Consider the following 26907-nt stretch of genomic DNA (forward strand, 5'->3'; position numbering starts at 1 on the left):
CGTCAAAACGTAACTGTACGCTCTTGTAGACAATGAAACATACTTCGATCCCTTCGCTTCGATAACTTCGATAATACGTTTGATTATACTTTGATAATACGAAGTTGAACTGAGATGAGTGATTGTGTGTTTTGTGGCGCAAAAGCATCACGGCCATAAAGCGCCACAAACGATGTAGTAATTGATATACGCGGCTGTATTGCCATGCGCGATCGTGCTCCAAAGTTTAAGCGTGGACCCGTAGTTACTTGACTTTGCGAATGAGTATGTTAGCTGTCATTTCATTGTCACTACTGGACAGCATGCAGTTTTAGTTGGTTTTAATTCAAAGTTTTACAAAGAACACAGCACACATAACTGAACAGACACTTCTTTTTATTCCATTTAATTTTGTCTGCTGACTATTTGGCAGAAATCTCACCACATCTACTTTGCTTTTTCATTACAATCACGTTGCGCATACACTCGACACCTTCAGGACCTTTCGCGGTACGAAATACCCGGGTCCGACAATCCTCGCTTCGACTTGCAGAGTGGGACGGTGCAGTACACCATCACAAACCACTCAATGGACGACATGCGACTAACCAGAACTTCACACGGTAGAAACAGGCACCCAAGTCAGGAACGAAAACTACCGTATCAACACGTGGAGCGGCGTTTGCTGTGGGGGTTACTTGTGGCGCCGCGACCTTGCAGCGGCCACTAAGAGAAACATTTTCTCCGGCGCTGGAGAGAGGCGCAAGTGTCATGGTCGTGTTCTTATAGAGTAGGTCGTGGTCCAAACGCGACACCATCCCTGCGGTCCACGTATGCGCGGACGTCGTGTGTTGACATGCCTCCACAGAAGCGAAATCAAAGCGAAGGCTCGATTTACGAATGTTCGAGAGAAAATACTTGCGAGGTGGACACCCCTCGTGTATGTCGAAGTGATTCCGGAAAGGAAACGGCGGAGCCAACTCAATCTGACTCAACTTTCTCAGCTGTTCGCGCTTCAATGCCGAAGCGAAGCTCGAAGGAGTTTTGTTCCGTGCCGCAGTGTTCTTCTGCAAGGTGGAAAGATAAAACCATATCTTTCCATCACTTTCCACATGACGACGAAAGCTGTCAGAACGACCCACATCGTCGTACGAACCGCCGGAAAACGTGGATACAGAGGCTCCGAATTGGAAAGCCGGTTTCGAACACCATGCTCGTTTGCTCGAGGCACTTCGAACCACATGACTACATCCTGCCAGGTAAGGTGTTTCATAGACACGTTAGAAAACTTCGGCCGTTATGTGAGAAGTTTCTCAATTTCAGCCTCACCAAAAATATTTCCCGTGTTTCGTAGCGACGAAAAAGCGTTGTGACACCTGGGTCCGCTTGCACGAAACTCTCTGAGTGAAGCACTCAAAGAGTAAGTGCAAGCGGGCCCAGATTTTTTCTGCACCTCGCTGATGCACTCTTGTGGAAAATAGGCATACCAACGAAAACTAGACGTCTGAAAAGGAACGCAGTGCCGAGTGTAAACCTTCCCAAGACATCAACCTTTGATGCCCGTCGTGCTGAGAAAACTGCTACACTGAGTGCGGGAAGGCTTTTACGGAGGCAGCAAAGGGATGAGACTAAAAGCCAGAGCGACAACGTAAGTACCTAACGGCTTGTTCTTGACAAAGCTCATTGAAAACTGGCACTGGAGCTCACAGGCTTCTGGGTGAAATGTTACGCACGGAATCAAATAAGTTTAGTCTTCTGATGTTATTTTTTGCTTTTGTTCTCAGCACCGTAAGTATGGAATTTACGGGTGGACTGGCTGTTTATCATTATCGCAGTGAGGAATAGACAATACTGTGTACTCCAGCATATTCTGGCCAGCTTCACTGTATAATGGAAATTTTTGGGTATTGCAGGTGCAGTGTGCAGATTGTACACACACGCTTGAAAGCAGCACGGCACATAGTGAAGAGAAGGTGACTCAACATTCCACCATTGAAAATGAAATTGCAGAGTTGTTGGTTGACTTAGGAAGTTGAACACCCAATCAGGAAGATGACATGACAGAAGACAAGGGTATTCCAGTTACCTCGGGGGACGTTAGCGTGAAATCCATTTCAACGTTTGATGATACAAACATTGTGTCGTTTACTGGCCTCCTGTTTGTGGCTCTTCTGGATGCACCAGTATTGTGCTACGAACAAATTGTTTCACTCTCTGGGAAGCATCGCCTCACAACAGAAGAAAGAACTGTCCTCACTACGATGAAGTTAAAGCATAACATGTCAACCGCATTTCTAAGCAATCTCTTTGGCTGCTCTGTTGCCACATGGTCAAACATAATTACACAGACAGTGAAGGCTTTATTGAGAATCTTCTCATCAGTTGTAGTGCTCCCAAGTAAAGATGAAAAATTCTAATGAACATGCCAAAAACAGTTCAAAAAGTACCAGACTGTTTAAATAATTTTGAATTGTACAGTCTCAGCTAAAATGTCTATAACCTGTACAGCTAATGTGTACTCCTATTACAAGAAAGGTTTCACGTGTAAGTTCATGATAGGAGTCGCACTTGGTGGCATTGTTGCTCATGTCTCTAAAGGATACAGTGGAAAAGCATCAGAAAAAAAACGAAAGATTTTTTAACGCAGTTGCCTAGGCTGACCACCGTACTTGTTCCACTTGTATCGCCACTGGGGTGACAGGAGCAAGGACTGGCACGATGATTGCTTAGAAAATTGTAGTGTTTCAGTGAATTTGGTCATCCTACCTGCTTGCAGAGTAGTAAAGTGCACGATTGTAGTGTGCCATCTTTCACAACATGCAGGATGTCATCGATGCAGATGTTTGTATTTTCCAACATGTCCTCGGGAAAATTCTAGTCAGGTCAGCTGAAAGTACATGTTGAAGCAATGTCAACCTGTTAGCTTCTCTTGCTGAATGTGAAGAAAAAGCCCATTAGATACGTGCTGCGTTGAAAACGTTGTAGCTGTTCTTATGCTTCGATCGACGCCGTTTGTGACCAGTGCTCAGGATCTCGTGGATACGTGCCTCTTTTTGAGGCGATGTACTATAATTCCGAGTTTTTCTTTTATGTTTCATAGTAAGTCTATATCTACTAGGACGTAGTGTTTTTTTTCCTCCGAAATAAAATATGCTTACGTTTTGTGGTAAGCTGCATCACATTCTTAAGATGACTGCGGCTGCTGCTTGGGTGTGTTTCTGCAGCTTTTTTTTTTACATGTGAGGGGGTTCGATATTTTGAAACTGCTTAGTCTATGGAGAAAATCACTGCTTAACGCATTAATGTGAAGGTTGCTTTTGACTAACTACTTCTGCTATTTCCTCCTTATCCTGTCATTGCAAAGCTGCACAGAGCTGAAGTAACCAGTGTGAAGAGAATGTGTGTGAAGAACTGTGCTGCTCTTATGTTTATAATCAATAGGCGTTTCTTTGTCGAAGTGCATAGTGGGGGAGGAGAGATAGGCAAGTTCAATGTAAAAACCTACATTCAGAGGGGCAATCCCCCCCGCTACTGGAAGCTAATATATACAACTATAGTTGTGTTTAACCTAGGAACGGCATCTCAGGTTCATAGGTCAAGTTTATACTAATAGCATATCCTTATTACATAGAACTATGAAAACAGATGCTGTAGTAGCATAAATATGAGCAGAAAAATGTTTCATGCAATATTTCAAACCGTTAAATATAGAAAAGAGGATGCAGAGAAAATGGCATTCTTGTGTTGAAGATGACTATAGTCAACTACTACTAAATGGTCTGCAAACACAATGCAAAAAGCTTTTCTTTCATCTCAACTATGTTCCGTTCAGTGATTTCCCCAGAAATTCACTGCTGGGGGGGTGCCGAGCTTTCAAGGCATCCTACCAAGACATCCTGCCAGTGTTAAAGAGAGCTGTCTACACACAGTGGCAGCAGGAGTGGGACATGGAAGAAAATAACAAGCTACACGTCCCACAGCCACATGTTTCCCCCCCGCATCGGACTGAACACATCAACATATCCTCTGAAGTCCTTTACGTGAGATTGAGGATAGGGCACACATGGCTCACACATCACCACCTGCTCAGAGGTCAGGATCCACCAGCTTGCGCGCACTGCGGTGACAGCTTGACTGTCTTGCACGTACTGGCATCCTGCCCTTACTTCGAACGCCAACAGTATTTCACCGCATTCTACAGATACCATGTCCCACTCCACCCAGACCTTCTACTGGGTGACACTCCTCTTGTGCCATTTGATAATGTCATCCAATTTTTGACTATGTGTGGATTACTTAGTCAGATGTAGATGTTAAGCATTAAAGCACTTTTATCCATTATCACCGAACTCCTCATGTAAATATCTCTTCCTGGATCACCTCATCGCTCACACAGTAGATCGCTTTTAACTGCCATGCTCACTTGTTATCGTCATCCTCCTCTCTCTCTTATCCTGGACCATCTCATGGCTCATACCTGTAGATAGCTTTTAACTACCACACAAACTCTCTCTCCCATAATCACCATAGTTTCGGCACTCTATGGCCTTTATGCCATTAAACTCAATGTCTATCTCCCTCCCCTGTCATTTGTTGTGCCACCTGTTCGCTCAAGAGTGGTTCTCTCGCAAGGTGGCAGGGTGTGGCAGCTAAATCTGACATGTCGGAGAGGGAAGTTCAACGGCCTGTTTGTCAGCAATAACTGAGCTTGGCACTGCTAGACAATTTTTATATGTTGCAAAACGTTCAATGAAACAATGAACAAATAACACCCATAACACCCATGGAAGATCCGAATATAGACGATGTGCCGCTGCCTATTCGCCTCGAGATCGAACAGTGTCGCCACAGTGCGGCTGCTCCGTGAACTTCCCTTAGTGGGGATGCGCTGCTTGAGCCGGTGCTTGCGCTGTGGTCATCGTGGCCGAAAACGTGCTTGGAAGGCTCAGTTTCTGAACATTTGAGTTTTCCAAATCGCTTCAAAATGAGTGAAAATGACTTCGTGGAGAACTTTTTGAACTTGTCTACTTCCCAACACAAGCGTGCGTAGCAGGGAAGAAAACTACAGAACGTGCATATGTCCCAGTATGGGGGTTCCAGTCGGCCTTTGTCATTTTTGTCACTGCGGTTCTCTGTGTCAAACAAAATATACTGAGAGCTAAGGTCAATGTTCAATGTTGTAACAGGTTTTTTTCTCATAAGTATAACGATGTCTCACTTATTTATAGAATGGTTTCTGTGCTAGCAGTTCGATCTTACTTCTTAATGCCCAGTTATGATATTCTACGCGCGCTAAACACAAGCTGTATCGAATGTATGAATATATGGAATGCGAGGAATATATGTATGACATGGGTGTTTTTAAATGTGTGAGTTTCAAACTTTTATCTCATTTCATCTGACTGCATGACAGGCTTGACTTTTGTCTTTCACATACGATATATTGATATATACCTGCCACTGGAACCAAAAACTTATTTTGTATGTAGTTATTACATAACCGGTAGCATCCCACACAAAGTCAACACCATCCACACAGGTGCGATCGCCTCGTAACATACTTTCGCACCTTTTAACGAATGCCTGCACGGGAGACGAATCAAATCTCGAACCTCTCTCAGACTCGCACGACGTGAAACCACCGCTGTTATACGACACAAAAATTAGAGCGAAGGGCTTCAGTAGCTATTGGACTATTCTGTCCTGATGCGGTGTTGCACACTTGTACATTTGGGTTGCCAACACCAGTGTAGACAGGAATTTTGAGTAGTTTTTATTTTGTTAAATTCTTGTCAATCGAAGATAAAAAGGAAGAGGGAAAGACAGCTATATAGGTGACGAACAAATATTCGAGTGAGAACAGCAAAAGACCAAAACCAAATCTGGCTTGCAACAAAGGAATGACTTGGCGGTGTTTCCCTTCGAAAGCACGCAGGAGATTTTCTTTTCAGAACTTCGCGACTTCTTATACGTTTAGCAGTGCAGAATTTTTGTCAAGTTTCACACCTTTTGAGCGTTCTAAGCAGCGCATTTCAACACATCCGCAATATGTGAGGCACTGACAGCGGCATTTCATCCAGGAACACGGCGAAACCCGCGTAGAAAAGCCTGCGCCTGTCGCGCCGGATCGTGCCGTATCCCCACTAGAGCTCCGCCACAGCGCCACCTACAGTTCGATCTCGAGGCGAATACGCTGCGACTGTGCGCGCCGCAGCGAGGTGGGTTAAACCTGCATGAGCAAACAGCGTCAAAACTGCTGAGCGACACTTGCGCCGCTTCACAGGCCTGCGGATGATTGTGCATCTTTACGTCAGTCTTGCGATAAGAGTTTCAGGGGAAAAGCGACATTTCCAACGCTTTTGATTGCTCCCAGGACTGTAGCGGGCCTGGGATGTGTTTCATACTAAAATCTGTACTTTCAGGAGTTGCGTTTTGTCCACTCAAACCGGCCTTTGGCCCCACTGTGCGCCGTGACACCAATGGAAGCGTGCAGTGGCTTGAAGAATGCGCGAGGCACCTCTTCTGGCAGGTTCACCGGCGGGAGCTGGCGCAGGTTGCCACAGATGACGACGTTCATGCTTCCGAATGGATAATGAAAGTTGTTGGGGATGTCCCCCATGTGTGGGTGGGTGGTGGACCCAATACCTCAGTCTAAACAAAGATTTTCCTTCCTGCCGCCGGGTTGCATTTTTTAATGACACGCCAATTCCAAAGTTCAAAATTTTGCTGAAATTACTTTGGGTAAAACAAAATGTTACTAAATAATCTCTAAAATGAGGCTCCCTAAACTGAGTGGTTCCGTTCAATACATGAAGAAACATAGTGATAAGAATAATAATTACTGTAATCATGAACGATGGCCCGCCTGTGGATTAATTTTGTCCGTGTGAGGGTTCCCTTTAGTGTGCACTAAAATTTCAACACAGGGCACCCTGTGTTCTATGTGCTTAGCGGAAGGCATCATGCCTGAGCAAATTGCGCCATAACACCAAACTGCTAGCATCCTCGGCTGGGTTCAAACTTGCAACCTCGTGAAAGCACGTTGCCAGCTGATCCATCAAAGGTGGCACCATATAAAACACGGTGTTCGTTCCAAAAACACATGACAAGGGAATGAGGAAAATGGGAAATTCCCATAACCCCTTCGCATCACAAACACAATACAATATTCTTACAATACGCTACACACAGGTGGAATTTTGGAATTTCATGTGTTAAGGTCCTCACAAGCTGATTGAGAGACCATCACAGAGCATTCACAATGATCCAGACAAATGTTTAATAAAAGATGATTCGAGCAAATATAGAGGAATCACTTGGTTGACAAAATCACATCATGCAGAACAGTGCTTCCCCGACATTAAATATGTACATTAAAATGGATCCTAATGCCGTGGCACATGTGGAGGGTGTGTGACTTGAGACAGAGTGGAGAAACGCATTCCAGTTCCCACCACCTGCTTTTCTTCCGTTGCCAGCTTCTCTGGATGGAGTGTCATTCCCTCACCTTGGAGGGTGGCTATGCATTTCCAAATTCCCATGTAGTTTGCTGAACGGTACAATGTACCAGTAAGAAAAAGAAGAAAGAAGATCAATCACTGAACAAAACAAAAGTGAGTATTGCAGTGGTGATTCCCAACCTAGAAATTAATCCAGAATCGAGGGGGTTTGCAAAGCTGTTCAAAGTGTTTTGTGATCGAGGAGTACAGCAACTTTACCAACAAGAATGTTCTTGAAATTTCTGCACAAGCATTGTGTCAGTGAGTGCTCTTCACAAAAATTCGTGGGCTTATCAAAGAACAACGGCTTATGAAAATCAAGGAAAACGATGCTACAATTAGGGTCAGAATGTTGCGCAGAAGCCCCCTTAGACGAGGTGCGAAAAGCACCCGACAAAATATGTTAACCATGTATGTGTAAAATATACGCGTATTTCCTGAGTGCAGAGCATACCCTGCATGGAACAACTGGGGAAAACACATGGAACAAAGGATTTACCTTTCCACAATCTTACACAGCCGTCATCACCCGTTGATGCGAGTATAGTTCCAACGATGTTCCAACTTACTTGCCAAACCTTCAGGACAGAAAATCAGATGGAACAGTTCAAGTGGTAACAAAAATGCTTACAGCACACAAATAAGGTAATTTTCACACTGTCACTTGTAGCATTACTGCAAAACTTTCATGCCAGACCATTGTGCAGCAATACATGTGGCACCCTCATGATGTCACTTTGTTTCCCTCAATGTGTTACAATGAACAGAGTACCCATTTTCATACTGCTATATGTCATAATTTAATACTGCAAATGCATTCTGGGCAGGTTTCTGGGTACACCCAAAAAGTTCTCGTCAGATGGAGATACTGGCACGATAAATTGTGAAAACTCAAATGTAAAACTGCTTATGGTGCAAGTGTCTTCCGTGAGGTGATGAGTCTAAGGTTTACTGTTCAGAGACAAAGAATTACTTGACTAGCAAAGATCTGGACTAGCAAAGAGTGAAGGGATTTACATAAAGGGGGGAGGTTTTGTATCCAAAAAAAGACAAATACCAAAACGATGTATACAAAAATACACAAAATTCGTTCACTCACCACAAAGAATTAATTTGTTCTGATGCTATGTGGGCAGGAAGGTCATTCCAGTTTGACACTGTCAGCTGGTGCCGAGAGTAGAGGAATTTTTTGGTTCGCGTAGGTGGAGCAAGTACTTTGTGCGGGTGATCAAGTCTTGGAAATAACTTGTGAGGGGGTTTGACAGTAAGTGGGGTGGGAAACAGGGTGACCGTAATATAACTTATGAACAAACACCAGGCCTGATACCTTTCATCGGGTAATCAAACGAGTAAGAGAGAGTTGGGCTTTAATGGCCAACATCCTGGAAAAAGGATGATAATCACGAGCAATAAACCGTGCTGCTCTGTTCTGCACAGAATCTACTTTGTCGATTGAGAGATGTTGGGATGGGTTCCAGATTGTAGAGGCATATTCCAGCTCTGGTCAGACTAAGGTTGTGTAGGTGAGAGACTTCGTTTCAGGTAAGGCCAGAGAAATATGACTTACTAAAGGACAACACAGCTCTGTGGCATGAGCTGTGGCTATTAACCTGAGGCTGCATGTATTGCATAACATCTGTTGAAAACAAAAGTTTTTTTTTAGCAATTTTGGTGTGACAATACCCCTGTAGACCTACTGAGGGATAGATTTGTCCAAAAGTACACGTAAGAACTCTAGCACTGCTCAGGCCGCATCCTTAGATTTGGGCCGGAGAAATTTCTAGGCTATCTGGCCTGTCAATTACAGAGGAGCAGACTATAAAAGTTAAATGTGGCTAACTAACAGTGGAGCATCACAGGCCTGAGCCTGATGCAGGCCCGTCAATGTACGAACCAAGGCATGGCCAAAGCCCACAATGTCAAACCTGAGCCCAGCCCAGGCCAGGCCCACCAAAAGGAGGCTTTGACGACAGAAAATTATCTGCTACGGACAGAGCGCGACACTACTTGCGGTGGACTCTCTAACTCATGGAGTGGCATCTGCATCACTGATTCAATTACAGGTTCCCTGAATGAGGGGAGGGGTTTTCAGATATTATGCAGATCAAAGACATCCCTCTCGCATGACACAGATCAGCTACGATTGTCGTTCTTGTCTAAGAGAGCATGTTAATTATTCCACAATACATCACAGCCAAAAACTAAAAATTTGTAGAGGGAGTCTTCACTGATCCTTTAAAGAATGTTTTCAAACAGCAACGGAGCTTGGGGCAAAAATCCATCAAGAAAAACCCGAGATTAGGGATGACAAGAAAAACGTATTTTCTTGTGGTCCCTACTCTCGGGTTCTGTGCTGTGACATGATGCTTCTTTGTGACATTCGTAACTAGGGTTGGGCCAACCGAACCCGCAAATCCTAGGCACGGGTTCGAGATTCGCAAATCCGCATCCCAGTGCCCAAAACAGCTAATCGAATCTTTCAAATCCTCCAACCACATTTGTTTGTTTCTTTATAAAATTGGTGCCTCCGGAGTCCGCCGAACGCCTGCTTGGCCTGCTGGCTCCGGGGCAAACCAAAACCACAACATAAAGCTCACACATTAGAAGTTTAAAAGTAACACAGTTTGGCTTTTGATTGTTTCTTACTTTTATGGAAGAAATTCAGAATTTTGTGTATTTCCTCTAGTTGATGAACAACATGTTAAATAAATTGCATTTAGGAAGAAGTATACGAGTATGTTTTCTCCTGAAAGCGAACTATTATTTAATTTGTTTTACATTAAATAAATACATCAAATTCTGCTTCAAAACACTTTTTGGTAGAAGTGTTTTTTTCCCTGGCTTTTAAAACTTTTTTTTTTTTAAAGAAAGGATTCGAAAGATTCGTGGATTCGCAGAACCTTCCTTGGATTCGGATTCGAGAAATTCTGGATTCCTCCCATCTCTATTCATAACACACTATTCCAGTAGGCCTGCTGTCTACACAGCTCCCCAGTTTCCCTCTTTCCCCTATTGCCCATGGAACACCTTCACTGGTCCCTCTCCTCAATAATGGGGCAATATTTCAAGGTCTACAAATACTTCCTTATTGCTGCCTTGTGAGTGGACAGACATTGTCACATGGTTTCTCCAAACTTTACTCTCTCCACTGCACAAAGAGAAACTGCACAATGCAGTGCTTACCTACTGCAGTCTTAATGTTTGTACTTAGCTAACAAAGTTGTAGATTACTCTAACACTATGTAGCGCCCTAGTTGGGGTATCTCAGTACGTACGTGCTACAAGAGCACATCTGTGTGATATTGTGTTGCCTGTACAGAAACGTACGGTTACATCATAGCATCTCACACCAGGAAGATTATGAATATAAAAATTAAGACACCTCAACGCTAGGCCTTGATGCAACCCTGATGTTCCATTTACGAAACAGGGAAGGGACGAACTATCAGAATGTACAGTTTTCAGAACTTAATCCACATGCAAAACAGGTCATTACTCACCATTGAAAAGGCAGTGTAGTTAACTCAAAACTCTGTGCAATACAGGAAGCTAAGGCAGTGGTAAAGTTTATGAACATAAATCAAATAGAGAACCGCCATCCATCACCTACCCCAGGTTGTGATAAAATTGTGCAAGTTGAGTTACAGTCGAAAAACCTAGTCTAAAACTCTAGTATCTGAGAAATACTGTAAACATACTTTTAATTGTGAGATACATATCAATTTTTGCGAATCGCTCATTCAGCCGTTTGCGAAATTATCCGCATGTATTTAATTTTGTAATTCCAGGGCAGTTTCCTTTTGCAGGCTTAACGACCAGCTGTATTAGCCGTCCGGTTGGTACATGTTTTCGAGGTTTTTTTTTCATCAATTTCAAAAGTGCTTGCTACATGACATGTCTGAAAACAAGTTCCAACAAGTCGTACCTGCGAACGGTTCCGTGACATTTCATCGAACGCCGTTTCATCAAACCCCGCTTCGTCTAAAATGGACGTCTCATCGAACGCAGTTCCATCGAAACGGTGAACTCCGCTTTTTCTTGCGGCAACGTGTGGTCAGTCCAACCTTTGTGGTCTAACCTTGGTCAGTCCGCCCAAAGTGTGAAATACGTAAAGGGCTCTCCTGACCTAACCTTGGCCAGGCATCGATGAAAAGGCGTTCGATGAAATGGACGGACACGCCTACGAACTGCAACCCAACGACGTGGCAGTGAATTCCTTGTTAAAAGGTATCGTCTGTGAACAGTTCACTCAATGGTATGCCACATGTGTCAAAGATATGCGGGACAAGAACTGTTTTCCTTCCCAAGTCAAGGTGGAACTCCGTGCTGAGACTATCAAACCCGTTCATGCTGCATGGTTGATTGAAGCTTCCCAGAAAATATATGTGTATGACACCACTATTTGTTCAGGTTTTGTGCAAGCAGGACTGGCTTCAAGAATGTAGAACCAATGTGAAAATAAAGGAATAGGTATTCTTAGCACTGCTTGTTGCTTTGTGACAACTTAACTGACAGAGTGTATCTGGTCAATGCATCAAGGCAATGCATCAGTCTATCAAGGTACGGCTTGGGACAAAAGTTTACGGAACACCGGGGTGTCTCATTTCTTCATTGCAGTAACACCCTGGCCGCAAGCAGGAGTGGACACACATACTGAGGGATGGATAGAATAGCCAGTCTCCCGTTTCTTATTCAATCTCGTCCTTATAGCCAGCAGAAGGCTGTTCCAATAAAGAAATACGCCGGTGCCGGGTTCCGTAAACTTTTGTCCCAAGCTGTACTATGCCTTTTTATTCGAGAGTAAAAATTTTCGCGATCTTTTAGTGGTCACAAAATTCGCAAAAATTAATACAGTGCGAATAAAAATACGTTTACAGTACATTGTTGACAATCACATGGCATTTGCTGCAACGACACTAGCACATATAAATTTGTATGGAACTTTAAACGTGTAGGAATTCGCCACGATTTTGCGCGTAAAGATACAACAAGAACAAATAAGGACACGTAAAGCTCCTTCAGAGATTGCCTAACAAGTTCAAGCTGTCTGAAAATCAGAACTGATTTTGTGGCCTTCAAGACATTTAGAAAATCAGTCAGTGACACACATATGCAAACAAGTACAATCCGCAATTTCATCTTGTTTTCTCAACACTGTACTGTACAATGCTGCACAATGGTTCTGGCTCCACCCTAGAAAATTGTATGCTCCATAATTTATGGAACAAAAGAAGGTACTTTTTTTTTTAGGTACGTGGCATAACATGCTTCGACAAAGTCAGTGCACATGCAAGCATACCAGTGAATTATGGTCATCGAAATGACCGAGCTGTCGTGTCTCAAACCTGGCAGCAGTTCCGTCTTGTTGTTGTTGTTGTTGTTGACCAGTCTTCAGGTCCACTCTTGAAATGTAGTATGTGAGATTAAAGCAACCATACGTTCAGTCTTGTTGTGAAATCAGCATAATGTTAAGACCATTAGAAGTCACTTCATACACGACAAAATTTCTGCATGGTAAATTTTCGGCGGATTTGGTGACACCTGTTTCTACCTACTTCTGCACAGCATATAGTACAGCTAGACCTGCACTGGACAGTTGTTTTGGTCCTATTGTGACCACATCAGCAGTGTGGTGGTGGGTGCGCCAAGAAAATGGAAAAACGTGGGTGAAAGAAAGGGAAAAACTATGTTTGTACGGGAAAGAAGGGGGTGTATGGTTACTCTTGCTGTGAATTTGGGTATTGCCACACAACTACCCACCACAGACAACACACAAGCTTCCTGTAGTATCCTTCAAGTGCACGCCAGCAATCTTTGAGAGGGAGGGAGGGACCCGAAGACCACATGAAACAAGATATCCGCCCCACAGGGAGAGAGCCTCACCATATGAAAGCATCAGTACAAAGCAAGTGAAATACAACAGGAAACGGAAGCTTAAGCTCAAAGACTTGCACTGTGCCAGCTCAGTGTGCTTTGTAGCCGTTCCTTCCGTTTTGCGTTTGTAATATAGGATTTTATAACTCAAATGTTGCCATACCAGCACTGGACAGTCAAAACTGATGAAGTGCCAATAAGCCTGAAACAGCTTTATACCCCTGCCACACGGACAGTCTTCAATGACAATTGAAACGAATGGTCATCGAATATGCTTTTTTTTATTATTCTGTGTTAGTGCCGCGAAGCAACTGTGGCCATGAGCGGCGCACAGATGTCGACAGATGGATAGAGGACAGCAGGAAGGAGTGGGGTACAGGGGTGTTAGTATGCATCCTGGGCCGACTTCAGGGGGAAACTGCGCAGACATTCGTCTGGAAAGTCTCCGGGAAAACCCAAGGAAAACCTCAGACAGCACAGCCGGCGATAGGATTTGAACCCACCACCTCCCAGCCTTCAGCACGACCTTGGCTACCACCACCGAGCGGGATGCCTTAACACGCTCCGCCATGCCGCCGGTCATTGAACATGCGCGTAGCTCCACCAGGTGTGTAACGTGTCAACCTGCCAGGGAGCATCGGATCCAATGCCCTTTGACAAGTTGACACGTTATGCACTCGGTGGCGCTACGCTCATGTTTAATGGCCATTGAAGACTGTCTGTGTGTGGCAGGGGTACTATTTAGTGATGTCACTTGTAGTAATTCATCGGATATACTGAACACTTCCACAACTGCCATGAGATTGACTATATATGGTCTACGATGTACCATGCACTTACTGCAAAGGCTTGATTGATAAAATGCGCACATCCTTGGCAGCAACGCCCAGCAAATAATGTGACCGCCCGACACATGGTGCAAAAGCGAGGTCATGCACAGCGTCTGTCAGGTTCACTACACTTTCCACACGGCTCCACCTGCGGCTTCCTTCGCTGTACTCATAGACGTGGACTTTGCCTCCCGATGAAAAGCTTGTATCATCGCTCCCTACAGCCAGCATCGAAGGTTGATTACGATTGCTGCAAAAGGGAGTTCAGTAATACGATGTACCATGCAATCTAAACAAGTGAAACATCTTCTAGGATCAAAAGAAAAAAGTTTGCAACGTCTGTATTTAGGGACAATGTGTTGACAACATGTACCTATTATCTGCCCAGGAAATGCAACTAAGAGACATCTTGCAGTTAATGTCACTCTGCAGTGACCACTGACTCAGGTTCATGACATCCGGCGCCTCGTAGACGCGCACCATGCCATCGGCCGAGCACGTCGCCAGCATCAGGCCCAGGTGCTTTGGAGCAAACTTGACGTCTGTCACTGACGTCCGACTGTCGACTAGGCTTGTCCGCTTCAGCCAGTGCCGCTGTCCACGCTCCCCTGCTCCGCTCGTGCCATCTGCAACTGAAAGTAGCTGGCCATCTTAGTCAAAAATGGTTGCAGAAATGCCCCACTTTTTCTGTTCGTGTAACAATAGACGCTTAAAGGAGCATTGAAGTGGTATCCAACATGTACAAAAACTGCTGTCGTCTTGTAAAGCAGTTTGTGAAAAGCATTCCTACAAAATATTTGTCCAAAGTTGTTTCACCGCGGCGCAATTAATTTGCAAAATCGCTGCTGCAGTGACAGGTCGGAGCGCTCCAACTGCAGACCACACCCACTTTAGTACCGTCTGCTACGAACATTGCAAGCCGTTTCTTGTCGACTGCCATTCATTAAATGATTTATATCACATTTTCTGAAAAACAAAGCATATATGCAGCCCGACAAAATAAGATTGCGATCACAAGAGTAACATCCGTGGCTTCTGTGCAATCTTTTGGTGTACATATACAACTGGGGAGCGACGTACGGGCCAGTGCGCTGTTCAAAGAGAGATTCTGAGGCGTTTGCTGTTGGGTGTCTCTCCGACGTATTCGCTACTTCCCAGTGACGGCAAAGACTGTTTGATCTGTCGTGTACCTACCTACATCAGCGAAGTGTGTGGCCGTATAGCTCACCAGCACGGAGTTCAGGGTTGTGTGAATAAGAAAGGCAACACCTGACTGTCGCTTGCATAAGGTTCCGCCAAATGAGCCAGGAAGAAGCAAGATGCTCACTTTAATTCAACGTCAGGATACAAAGCCTTATACAAACCTTCGAGTATGGAGTCTATACTTTAGCGAGAGCGATTATCAATCACCCCCGAGCGCTTTTGTCGTACGTCAGCGATGGAACAGCAGCAGATATTGCCCCGCTCAGTCGGCATGGCGATGCAGCAGCCACATGTCCCCATCAGTTCTCACATTCCGATGGCGTCGCTGAAGACCTTCCTGGTGCGACAGCACAGTACACAGTACCAGTACCACACCAGGAAAAGGCACAGGCTCTCATTGCTCATAGAACTCACAGTAGCAGAAAGCAAGCAATGACGGCACTATTGTGGCGCCACCTGTTAGCCACTGAACCAACTGTGCAGTGAAAACGGTCAGCCAGGCTGCACACTGTCGGGAAGCACTGGGGTATCGCTGTACAACACACAGTTAGGTTTGTGCTACACCACTCGTTCTTCCCGTGGTGTCAGCGATCACAAAAAATAGAGGTTGTGTCATTGACAGCCTTCGAATCCTCCGTTTCGGACATCACGCAGCCGGAGAATGCCTAGCGTCTCCGAAGCAGTAGCAGACGCTCCAGCCTGCACAGCGTTGCTCACCTGGATCACATGATCCCAGGTCCAATGAGGAGTGTCCCTACCGCTCACGTCACATAGTGACGTGCGTGGCGGCCCTCATCATGTGTCTATCGTGAAGACGAAGGAGGGTGTTTCGCGCATGGGAGATTCGGGGGGCTATTGCAGGCGTCCTAATTTTGCTACGGAGAAAACCATTTTCGGGCACCTAACATTCCATACCGACCAAAAACAGAAACAAAGCTGTGTGCCTCTAGACTGCTCTCTTAAAGGGAAACACCGCACCAAAAACGTGTTGAGTTAACAGTGCGACATCAATCCGTACTGTATGACATTTCTGTGGACACAATTTCTCATCCCCAAGCAGTACAGACAATTAGAAAAATATTTTCCTTTGAGTGATTCGGCACTCCTCCACTGAAGAGCAGTCCAGAAACACTGCGCTTCACTTCACCGGTATTCTGTGTTCTTCGCATGCGCCTTTCTGCAGGTTCCGTTCTACCGGTGGCGAGTACTTTACAACGAAATCGAGAAAGTAGATGACTTGTCATCCATGTCACACAAAGAAGTTGCCAAAACTAAGCAGACAGCCGACGGCCTGCGCAAGACTAGCTGTGGAGTCATGCCAGGTACAGGAGGCTGGAGATGGAGCCTTCATGAGTTTCGGTTTCGATATAAGCTTCCCCCCCTCAGCTCTTTTGGCAACTAGTAAGTCCACCACCGCAAAACCAACTTTGTTTCTCATTTCTGAAGAATCTATCGAACTTATATTTACACTGTCACTATAATAATTTTGAATTGTCCCAGAGTCTCCCTGTAAAAGTGGCCTTAGCAAAGACCCTTGTAGCATACTACAGACCCTTCACGCTTTAAATGGATGGAATTTATGAATTGGCATGGCATGGCAGGGCAGGACATTTAAAGGGCATTTCCATGGGGTCTTCGCATCACGTCTTTTGGAGATCTGAGTGTGGCCAACAATTTGCTGGCCTCGAAACGACAGTTTTTGCAATGTTTTGTTTTGGGGTAGGATGTGAGCACTGAAACCCGGTTAGAGTCACATCTGTGCAACGAGTCTACGAACACTGGACTAGAGGGGAGAGAGGGAGATGCACGCAGGAAGATGGACGCTTGGAACGGAGTTCGGTCGCCATTACGCTTTGTATGCTTTGTAATTTGTAACCAGTAGTCAAATAAACGTTCTAGTGTTGGGTGTTATAATTCTGGTAGGGAATGTATTCTGCAATGACATGGGATAAATCCATCATGCACTTTCTGTCAGTGGCACTTCTGTCAGTGCTCGGAAGCCATGGTAAAAGCCCCCCCCCCCCTCCCCGAGATACGTGGTGCTTGCCCCATGGCTTTCGGACAAGTACACTTTTCAATATGGCTTTTAACATGTTAGGCGAAACACCCTGCATTTCCTGCTAACTTTCTATTTGCAGATAACACTACTATGACATATAAAGCTACGTAAATCCATGCTTTACCTAATTCTTCCCAGACAGCAGCTGTGCGGTCGTAGGAGCATGTTGCCAGAACCTGGCCAAACTCAGGGTGAGCCCAGGTCACCTTCCATACAGAGCCGCTGTGAGTCTGCACAAAACACAGATAACGCTGACACACAATAAGGATTGGTGAAAATGTGGACAAAGGATGGTAGTGTACCACAGGCGCATGGGTTCAGCAAGCCCACCAACACAGAGTATGCTGAGGGTCAGACCATTTCAGGTAAAACATGACTGTGCCCAATATCTACAGTAAGTGAAATGTCTGTGTTCGCTTAAAGGGAAAGTTCGCACCCTGAGGTAATTGAAACAAATATGTTTGGCAGGAGCATTTAACCCCAAACAACTCTCCTGCAAGCTATTCGCATTTTGTCATGACAGCCGACAGTGGACCCACACCTACAGGGAGGAGCAAGCGGAGGATCTCCTCATCTGCTCGTCTGATGCTTCCGTGATGTTTTCAAAGTCCACTCCCACACATCCTCTTCACGTATTCTACGTAGCGGGAGGCAAATGATTCGACAACAAGATACAACGCAGGGAATGCCCACGTCCTCGGAATGTTACCCTCGGGATAAACAGCAGTCGATGACGTATCGTGGAAACAAGCCATGGGCTAACACTGACAACAAACCCTTTCTGGCAGAGCATGTAGAGATAAGGTGGATATCATTGCTCTAGCAAATGCATGAGGGCGTTTGCAAAGCGCGATGTGCTAGACGCGTGAGAAGGCAGTCACGTGGTACTCTTAAAATTTGCAGGCTTTCTTTTTTTTGACAGGGAAAGAAGAAACCCGTAAAGGGTGCCGCGTTGAGGATACCTTATTCGAAAATGTATCAACTTACTCTACAACCTGTTCATCGACACCTTGGCTCTCAAGTCAATAGTTAAAAAGTTTGTTACTTCTAGTGAACTAGCTAACTAGCATGAACAAACAAAAAAAAAAAATAAATAAATAAATAAATAAAAAAATAAATAAATAAATAAATAAAAAACCAAATAAAAAGAACGAAAAAGAAACAACAACAAAAAAAAAAAAACAATACTGGTTATCAGCTTCGGCGACTTATACTGGACTCTTTTTTGCTTTGGCGCTAAGCAGTGAATGTTGTTTCAGCTCGTGCATCGGTGTTTTTAGTCCATGCTGCATGTGCACGCTCGTGCCACACCATGGAGCAGTCCCGGTGAAAAACACAGTGCGTGTTGCGAAGCGGACTGGCGTTGCTCTCCTAAGGACGTGAAGATAAATGTTGTCAGTGGAACATTCGCGAGAACTGTTGTGAGCTACAATTCAGTGAATCGGTATTGAAAAATTCAGCAGTGCGCGTCATTCCGCGCATATACGGAACACTACGATCGGACCCGTTCCAAATCCACACACTCACGATACGTATGCACGCGCTTCTCCTGCTGCCTCATTGGATGAGGCCAATCTTTGCCGCCTGGGGATCCCATTCGTTGCCGCCAAAGACAGCTCTGCATTTTTCTTCTAAACGGTAGCTCTGTATGAACTAATTTTGCTTGCAATATACTAATTGAAACACAGACTTTCATTTGAGAGCAAGTTGTTTTTGCATTTTAGTGCCCCTGGAGGATGGAGAAACTCGAGAACAAATATGTCGGGAGGACTAGAAATTAGGTTTACAAGCCCTGGGACACACATTCGCACGAAAAACTATGAGCGTAGCTCGTAATCCTGGAGTGCAAGAGAGCTTTCAATCTCCCGGGTCAGAAAACTTGCTTCCCTTGGCGGCCAGTCTGCAACGTCATGTGCCTCGCCAATACTGAGGCGAGCGACTTCTTTTTGCCATCGCTTTTTGCGCATCTCGATTGGTCTCTCTCGCTAGCAGATAATTCTTGGCGGCCAATGAAGAGCTCTCTGCCAACCTGACATCACGAGACGCGAGGAGCCCCTGGGCGGTCTCTTGCAAAGCAATTTTCTCAATAAATTTGCACTTCTCAAAGGAAATATTTTGCGTGATGGTTCCTGGAGGTGGTATGCTCATATGATGGTGTAAAAAAAATATATGTTCCAAGTCCTTTCCATGCTCCTTTAACAACATGCGCTTGGTTTCATCCACAAAGATGGCTTCGTTCTTTTTATACACTTGGCAACTGTTACGTGGGACACCCTGTATAACTGTAGCTATGTTCCACAGTTAACAAACAAACAAGACTGCTTGGAAGAGCAAGGAAGTGACACTTAGCATCGCTCAAAACCCTGCAGCATTCGTAAAGTAGTATATTGGGAGCCACCATACAAAATATTTTCGCTCTACGACGTCTTGTTCACTGCACAAGTAAACTTGCTAAACAACAAAACTGGCCAAAAAAAGCCATGAGCAGTGCAGCTTGAGCTTGGAGGCCCAGCTCCATCAACTGGCACGATGTCATCACGTTGTGTAACAGTTTTTCTTAAATTCCACGCCAGCGCCGCGAAGCACCTGTGGCTATGAGCAGCATACACACGTGGGCAGATGGAGAGGACAGCAGGAAGGAGTGGGGGACAGGGTGGTTGCTGTGCATCCTGGACGGCACAGCCGGTGGTAGGATTCGAAACCACCGTCTCCCAGTCTTCAGCACGACCTCGGCTACCACCAACGAGCAGATGCTTTTACCCACTCAGCCATCCCGCTGGTTTGTGTAACAGTGTCGGCGTAGAAAGCAGCCACGAGGTTTCATTTCCCCGCTGTAGTCCGCTATGGGTACGGTGCGGCACTACCTGCGGCGAACTCTCCATCACTTAAACAACGAGAATTACCCGAGGCATGCTACACACGTGTACGATACAAACACGTGAGCCTCAAACGCCCAGAAACATTGAAATCTAACAACTCAGGAGGGCCAGGTTCGAATCCCGGCGTAAGCACCTTCCCCACCCTGAGTTGTTCGACCTCCTTATTCACTTACGCGCTCTCTGAAGGGAAGGGAAAGGTTTTTACAGGATATGCCGATCACCGACCTGTTTCACGTGCCACAGGTTGGCTACGATAATCATTTTAGCACAACATGCCATAGCCAAAAACAAAATTAATTATTTGTACACTATCCAATACTCATTATTAAAAAAAGAAAATATTACCATTATCAAAAATAAAGTAGTATAATTGCATTAAGTCCCAATAGTGGGCAGGATGTGATTGGGCAAATGGGCCAAATGCAGCTCGATTAACTCTCGAGGACACTTTCTAAAGTGGTACAGCTTGCTGCAACGTTTACCTGAACGCAGCTTCGCCTGGTGAGACACATGAGAAATAAACTCAGTGAAGGTTTGGACTATCCCACTCGTGTTACAGGGATGCCCGTCGTTAGCCAGGTGCTCTGAACCATATGCGGGGAACGACCCTACAGGGCACCTGGCTAACAACAGACACCCCTGTAACATGAGTGGGATAGCCCAAACCTTCTCACGCTTCATTTCTCCTAAGTGGCGCTAGGGTGTCACCCCCCCCCCCCCCCCCGCTCCACAGGGCAAAACAATGTTTAAGTTATTGCTGTAGCAAGCTGTACACAGGGTTCATTAAAATCAATGCAGCCTTGAACGTTTGCATGGGATGTAAAAACTTACCTTCCAACTAGCGGTGCAATGCCACTTCCCTGTATCGTCCAAATCCCACACCTTAACGAAAAGAAAAAGGCAATGCAGTGTGAGAATCCACTTCATGGTCCTTCAAGGCAGTGCACTGAAATCTTACTAGTGCTGAAACTTTGACCATGAAACAAAGAAACACATTGAATTAGACACCTCATTTATTCTTTTCATCGCTAAAGCATCAACAAGATTTCAGTGTCATAATGTTCCCACATGGGAGGACAAACCAAACTCAAACAGCTTATTTCCTGCTCGAAAACAAATTGTGTTCACGTATGTCATGTTAACTGCCGGGAACCTGCGTGCATACAACTCCATCTTGACAACCAGGTCAGGAAGTATTCGTTCCAGTGTGGTTTCGTGCTTGGCATCACACCATGCAAGGCTCATGTGGAACGACGGTGGATCATAAAAGGTTGGAAGTTCGTACTCTTCTAGGCATGCATCCACTTCTGTTACCATGTCCTTTAATGTTTTCTCTCCAGCAAGAGCTTTCAGTCCAAGGAAAGTTCGGGTACCTTCCTCATTTGTGTACACCTCCAGAGAACCCAGGTACAATGGAAACTGAGAGAAAGGGGTCAACTTTTCACGCAGACGGTGAGCAATTGGCTGAATCCAGTGGTACTGGAGCTTGACCGTTTTGGATAGACTAACGTGGCAGGACTCCACATTATTTGGCTTCAGGTAGTCCAATCCATCACAAAGCCTATCAATCAATCCGTGCAAATTTTGGGAGCTCGAAGCTGGAACATAGATGTAACTCGCCCAGACACCAGGTCCGTGAGCAAAGGCTCTGACTCTGCCATCATGTTTTGACGAGTCGTCTTCCCAACCAAATGGATCAATGCGGTCGCCGTACAAGTTAAGGACATCAGCAGGTAAAGGCAAAGCTACTTTCGAAGCCCTCGGAGTCTTGGTTTGTAGTTCTGACGGTGGGTGTACCTTTCTTGCTTTGTTAGGCGGCGGACTCAAAGAATCCTCCTCGCCGCTGCTATCAGACGACTGGTAAGTCGCCAGCAATGTCAACCCTCCTCCGTCACTCATGGCAGCTCGAACTGTTCACACTGACACTTATTATATAGTAATGTAAACTTCAAAATGTTTAAAGTTACAAAGCACTACACACCTTCACATACTGATCACTAGAGCAGGTAGCAAGACGCTTTCCGTAAAAGTCAAATGCCACATCATGAATGAGGTCGTTATGATCTGCAGCGATACTTCGTGCTATGTGCATCTTTTAAATAATATGGAAGTTAATATCCAGATATTGACCACGAGGTAAATGTGCGAACCACTAAAACCCGCGCGCATCCCACGGCCCCAAGACACAAATAACAATATGGCTGTCGCCTTGCCTTATCGCCACTTATCGCCAAAGGCACTGGTTGCGCCATCCAAAGTAGCGCCCGACTATGAAAAGCATTAGGAAATGCAACATATTAACATCGTTTAAGTTACTCTTACACCATGGTAGTAATGGACATGAACTTTTTATTTATAACATCGAGATAATTGTAATGATGTTCTTTCCATTTGCAGTTACGAAACTGCGGCTCTGAAGCATCAGTCTGAATTGTACGCATGAGTGTTTGCGGAGAAGCGGAGAACAAGAACAAGGCTGTGAGGTTTGTTTATGTGTTGCGTTACCAGAAGCGGTTTGACTCTACAGTGTTTCGTTTCCTGCATGCTATCACACGACAAACCAAATTGTCGAAACGAAAATAAGCGGTGTTCCATACACACTGAGAAATGGGAAGACGATATCACTGTGATTATTGCGGGAAGAGTTTCCCAGACAATGTGAATAATCGTAAAAAACATCTGCAAGGTGTTCACCATATTCGTTTGCGTAAGTTGCACTACGAGAACTTTCGTGACGCCATTACCGTCTTGCAAGCGGAATCCCAGAAGAAGCCGTGCCGCAGATTCCAACAAGCGGGAAGCTGCGACTACGGTACTGCCTGCAAGTTTTCACACATTAGCCCTGAGGAGCTCCAGCGGCTTACCCAACAAGTCGAGGCAGACAAGCAAAAACCGCGAGTGGTAAGTACCTGTCGAGAAAATGATCTCAATTCTCTCAGTTGTGACACGCACAGTCGATTGTTTTTTTTTTTTAGAAATATATCTCATACAGTTGGCAAGGGAGGCCCTGTAGCGAAGCTAGATGAGGGGCCTTCCGAAAATATAAGCTACATTAGACAATCATACAAAGTTAGGAGCTTTGAATTTGTATACATAGTAACTGCAGCAAGCCCCACGTTGTTACTGTTCTCGTTGACTTGAACCTTATACAGGCCCCCCTCAGTGACAGAGCTGTGACATACATTTATCCATGAAAATTATGACCACAGTTTACATGGGTGTGCTTCAAGAACTGGGGTGGAGCTAAAAACCCTATGAGTGTTCACTGTATTGCCGTGATGATGACCGTAACTGCAATCAGAGCCGTAGCGACGAGGGGGGGGCAGCCGCCCCAGGCACCCTCGCTGGAGAGGGCACCGAACGGCTGCCCTGGCAGGTTGGCTGGACAGTACAGTCAAACTCCTTTACAACGAAACTCAGGGGACAGCAAAAAAAATTTGCAGTAAAGGTATTTTCGTTAAAAAGGATGTCCATTATTGGACCTATAGGGCTCCAGCGGGACCGCAAAAAAATTTGTTGTAGTGGTATTTTCGTTAAAAAGGTGTTCGCTATAAAGGAGTTCGACTGTATAAAGCGGGAATGAAGAGAATTTGAATTTACAATCTCGCAAGTGCAAATAAGCGTTTTCTATTCTTTGTTAAATAGGGCTTCTGAAGACACTGAGAGGTGGGGGGAGGGGCGCTTTATGTTTACCCTGCCCTCGGTGCAAACTCTCCTCGCGATGGCTTTGGCTGCAATGGTTGTTCACGACGTCACCCAGTCTGTGCAGTTTTGATGTAGAATTATGTCTTTCCAAACTTCTACGTGGGTAGCATCTAACAAATTTCATGTAACATTTTGGTGTTACGGAGCATAGTGTGTCCGAGAGCATATAGACCCAGAAAATCGACAGAGCAACCTTCGATGTCTACGGCACCTCCACCAATTTCGTTCCAGTGATCTCAAACTCGCTTGATCACTAAGCAACGACTGTCAACTTCGTCTGCGAGAGGTTCTTCAGCTATTTCACGACTGTCAATTAGTGTTCCAACTTACCAGTCAAAGTCATCAACTGATTGGTACAATAAACTTAACGAAAGTCACCAATAAGTTCTATGCCCAATACCCTGCAGAGCTCTCAAATGGAGAGAGTCCTACATTCTTTTTTAAAGCAGGCTGCCCTGTACAGTTGGGCCGGCAGAAACATTAACATAAAAATGAGAAGAGCGATGCAAGCTACTTTTTTTTTTTTTCAGGCCACGAAGACTAATGCCAATCTTGAGGACTGGCTGAAAGAATACAGACGGAAAAGTGGTGGAGGAGAGCCATTTGGCTACAAGGGTATGCTAACGGCTACAAACGTCACGATTCATGGACCTCCTTCGATGCAGCCACCCACGTACTGCGATATGCTCGAGTGTGTACCTTCCAGGTGGGGCGGAGACTGTGAGACAGAATCTGCGACATGGTCCTGACCGTTATTTAAAGAGAGAAATTCCTTTTGAACATTATGAAACACACAAAGACAGAACGAAAATGTACTGTGAGGCAAACTCCTCTGTTCTGCATTGAAATGATGCCCAGTGTTAGCGGCATGTCTGCTTTGTGTTGATACACCTACTCCAGGACTCTTCATGCGTTTGCTCTCAAATCTCTCAGTTTCTGAAATTTTATTTTTTAATTGGACATATGCGAGCAAAAACAGTGTGCATGTTATGAAAAGCTGAAGAGTAGAGATTGACTGCGAGTTTTTGCTTTCTTCTGCATTAACTAGGCCAACTCACACCCCGCACCACCCCAGCTTGGTAGGTGCTATGAAGTGAGCAAGACGTGTGTTATGAACGTTTTTCTTTGCATTCATATCATGTGCCGCTGGATAAAGTTTGTAGGGGGCCCTGCATAGGGGCTCGGGTGAAACCTATAACATCTGGTCAGTCTATGTGCATACAGGTTGAAAATGACCTTTTTGAAATGAACTTCTCTTGCATCAGTCTTGTCTGAACCCCTGACACTCAACCTGCACTCTGTTTATACTTTGTAGTAAACATGTTATTATTATAACCTGCTCCGCTACGCTTAACTGGTGATGAAGATGGAATACTGATGGCACAGCTGTAGTATGCAACCACACGTCGGGCAACATAGATCTGAAACCATCTCATCCAAAAAACTCCAATCACTTCGTTGTGAAGCCACGCATAATGGCAGATTTATTGTTTTCAGTAAGAAGAGAATTGCCTACATCCATAATGGAACTTGGCTAGCCTATCTCTTGTCTGTATTATTTGTGTTATGATAGGCTGTGTGCGAGCCATTTGTGGGTGTCTGAAAAATTATAAATGTGAGTTTTGCAAGCTGGAAATTTCGTACTTTGGACACTGCTTCGACAAATGGGAACTGCGAACGAATGCGAAGCATGCAAGATTTGAGATCTTTACTGCTGCTGCTTCGCAGCTTCTTTCGCAATGTGTGATCCAGGGTTGCGGAGTTGCCACTCCGAGGTTAGAATGATTCCGGAATCATTCCAGATTTATCAGAGCCCGGAATGGAATTGGAATGGTGGAAACTGTCCTAGGAATGGAATGGAATTAGGCATTTTTTTTCGCAGGCGGAATGGAATTGGAATGGACTGTTCTGGGTGCCACACAGTCAAGGCCAAAATAACCTTGTCTTTTTGCTTTTTCCGTGATGGGTAAATGTCAATTTCCTCTATAGCACTGCTGGGCTACCCAGCACGGTTACCGGTCCCTTTTCTTTTATTGATGGAATTAAAGGAATGGAATGGGGTTGCCAAGCCATTCCAGGAGTGGGAATATGCCATACCTTTTCATTCCGAGGAATTGAAAGGAATGGAATTATCACAAGTCTCCATCCCACGGAATGGAATTGGAATGGGTGATTCCATTCCGCAACCGTGGTGTGGCCATTCCTCGCGCTGGTGCGCAAGCCGCTGGAAAAGGACTGTACATGGAGGTCGGCTACTACCCGTCCGTACCAACTGCTCTACAATGTACGCCAGTCGCAGCAGGAACAAATGTTGTCGAGGAAGTTCATTAGTTGATGTATGAGGATCGAAGGAGAATAGAAATGGCTGCTTCGAAGCTCGTCTGCTTCGCAGTGTGTGTTGGTTGCGGAAGGAACAGAACACTGCTGATGAGGTTGGACAGAGTGAAGCCTACGGTAACCATCGCTTGTGAGACTCCTTCATTGGTGCCGTTGGTCAAGTTACGCAACCGGCTAAGTCGACTTAGTGTGATTGTTTGAATTTTGACAAGACCCCATTTGACAATCTCATTCCACTACCCCAGTCGGTTTTGCGCGCGATCAGAAAAGTAGTACAATAATAACAGTGCAAGTGTAGAGTAGTGAAAGCCCCTGCCATAGACGTATCGTTTTTGCCTGCGTCGAACTGTGCAACAAATAACATGCGCCCTTGTGCAAGAGCAATAGTCGTCGTAGCTTACCTGCGCGCTCGAGCTAGTGGTCTTTGATCTACAGCACTGCTTTCCAGTCGCCAGCCGGCTGACGCCATATTGGTGCAGAGCGTTGTTTACGGTAAAGCCCTGCGCGGTGAGCTTTTTGCCATCCGACCTGCATCCGTGCAC

General features: G+C 45.2%; 2 protein-coding genes and 1 long non-coding RNA gene across 3 annotated transcripts; 1 reads left to right on the forward strand and 2 right to left on the reverse strand.

Moving 5' to 3' along the window:
• The first annotated feature begins 785 nt into the window (after positions 1-785).
• LOC135378292 (uncharacterized) lies at positions 786-3169 on the forward strand. The gene is made up of 3 exons (XR_010418320.1): positions 786-1238; positions 1461-1627; positions 1893-3169. It is a non-coding gene; the product is annotated as an uncharacterized LOC135378292 (long non-coding RNA).
• Positions 3170-7234: 4065 nt separating this feature from the next.
• LOC135378293 (nucleoporin SEH1-like) lies at positions 7235-22525 on the reverse strand. The gene is made up of 8 exons (XM_064611284.1): positions 22305-22525; positions 21155-21205; positions 17569-17674; positions 14556-14814; positions 14193-14432; positions 12778-12880; positions 7978-8056; positions 7235-7528 (listed from the first exon to the last, which is right to left on the reverse strand). The coding sequence occupies exons 1-8, from the start codon at positions 22413-22415 to the stop codon at positions 7365-7367; spliced, it is 1113 nt and encodes a 370-aa protein (XP_064467354.1). The 5' UTR covers positions 22416-22525; the 3' UTR covers positions 7235-7364.
• Positions 21319-22306, reverse strand: LOC135378294 (U6 snRNA phosphodiesterase 1-like). Its single transcript, XM_064611287.1, has one exon. The coding sequence runs from the start codon at positions 22220-22222 to the stop codon at positions 21377-21379; it is 846 nt and encodes a 281-aa protein (XP_064467357.1). The 5' UTR covers positions 22223-22306; the 3' UTR covers positions 21319-21376.
• Positions 22526-26907: the final 4382 nt, after the last annotated feature.

Source organism: Ornithodoros turicata, chromosome 1 (assembly GCF_037126465.1).
Source record: "Ornithodoros turicata isolate Travis chromosome 1, ASM3712646v1, whole genome shotgun sequence".
Classification (NCBI taxonomy): Eukaryota; Metazoa; Arthropoda; class Arachnida; order Ixodida; family Argasidae; genus Ornithodoros; species Ornithodoros turicata.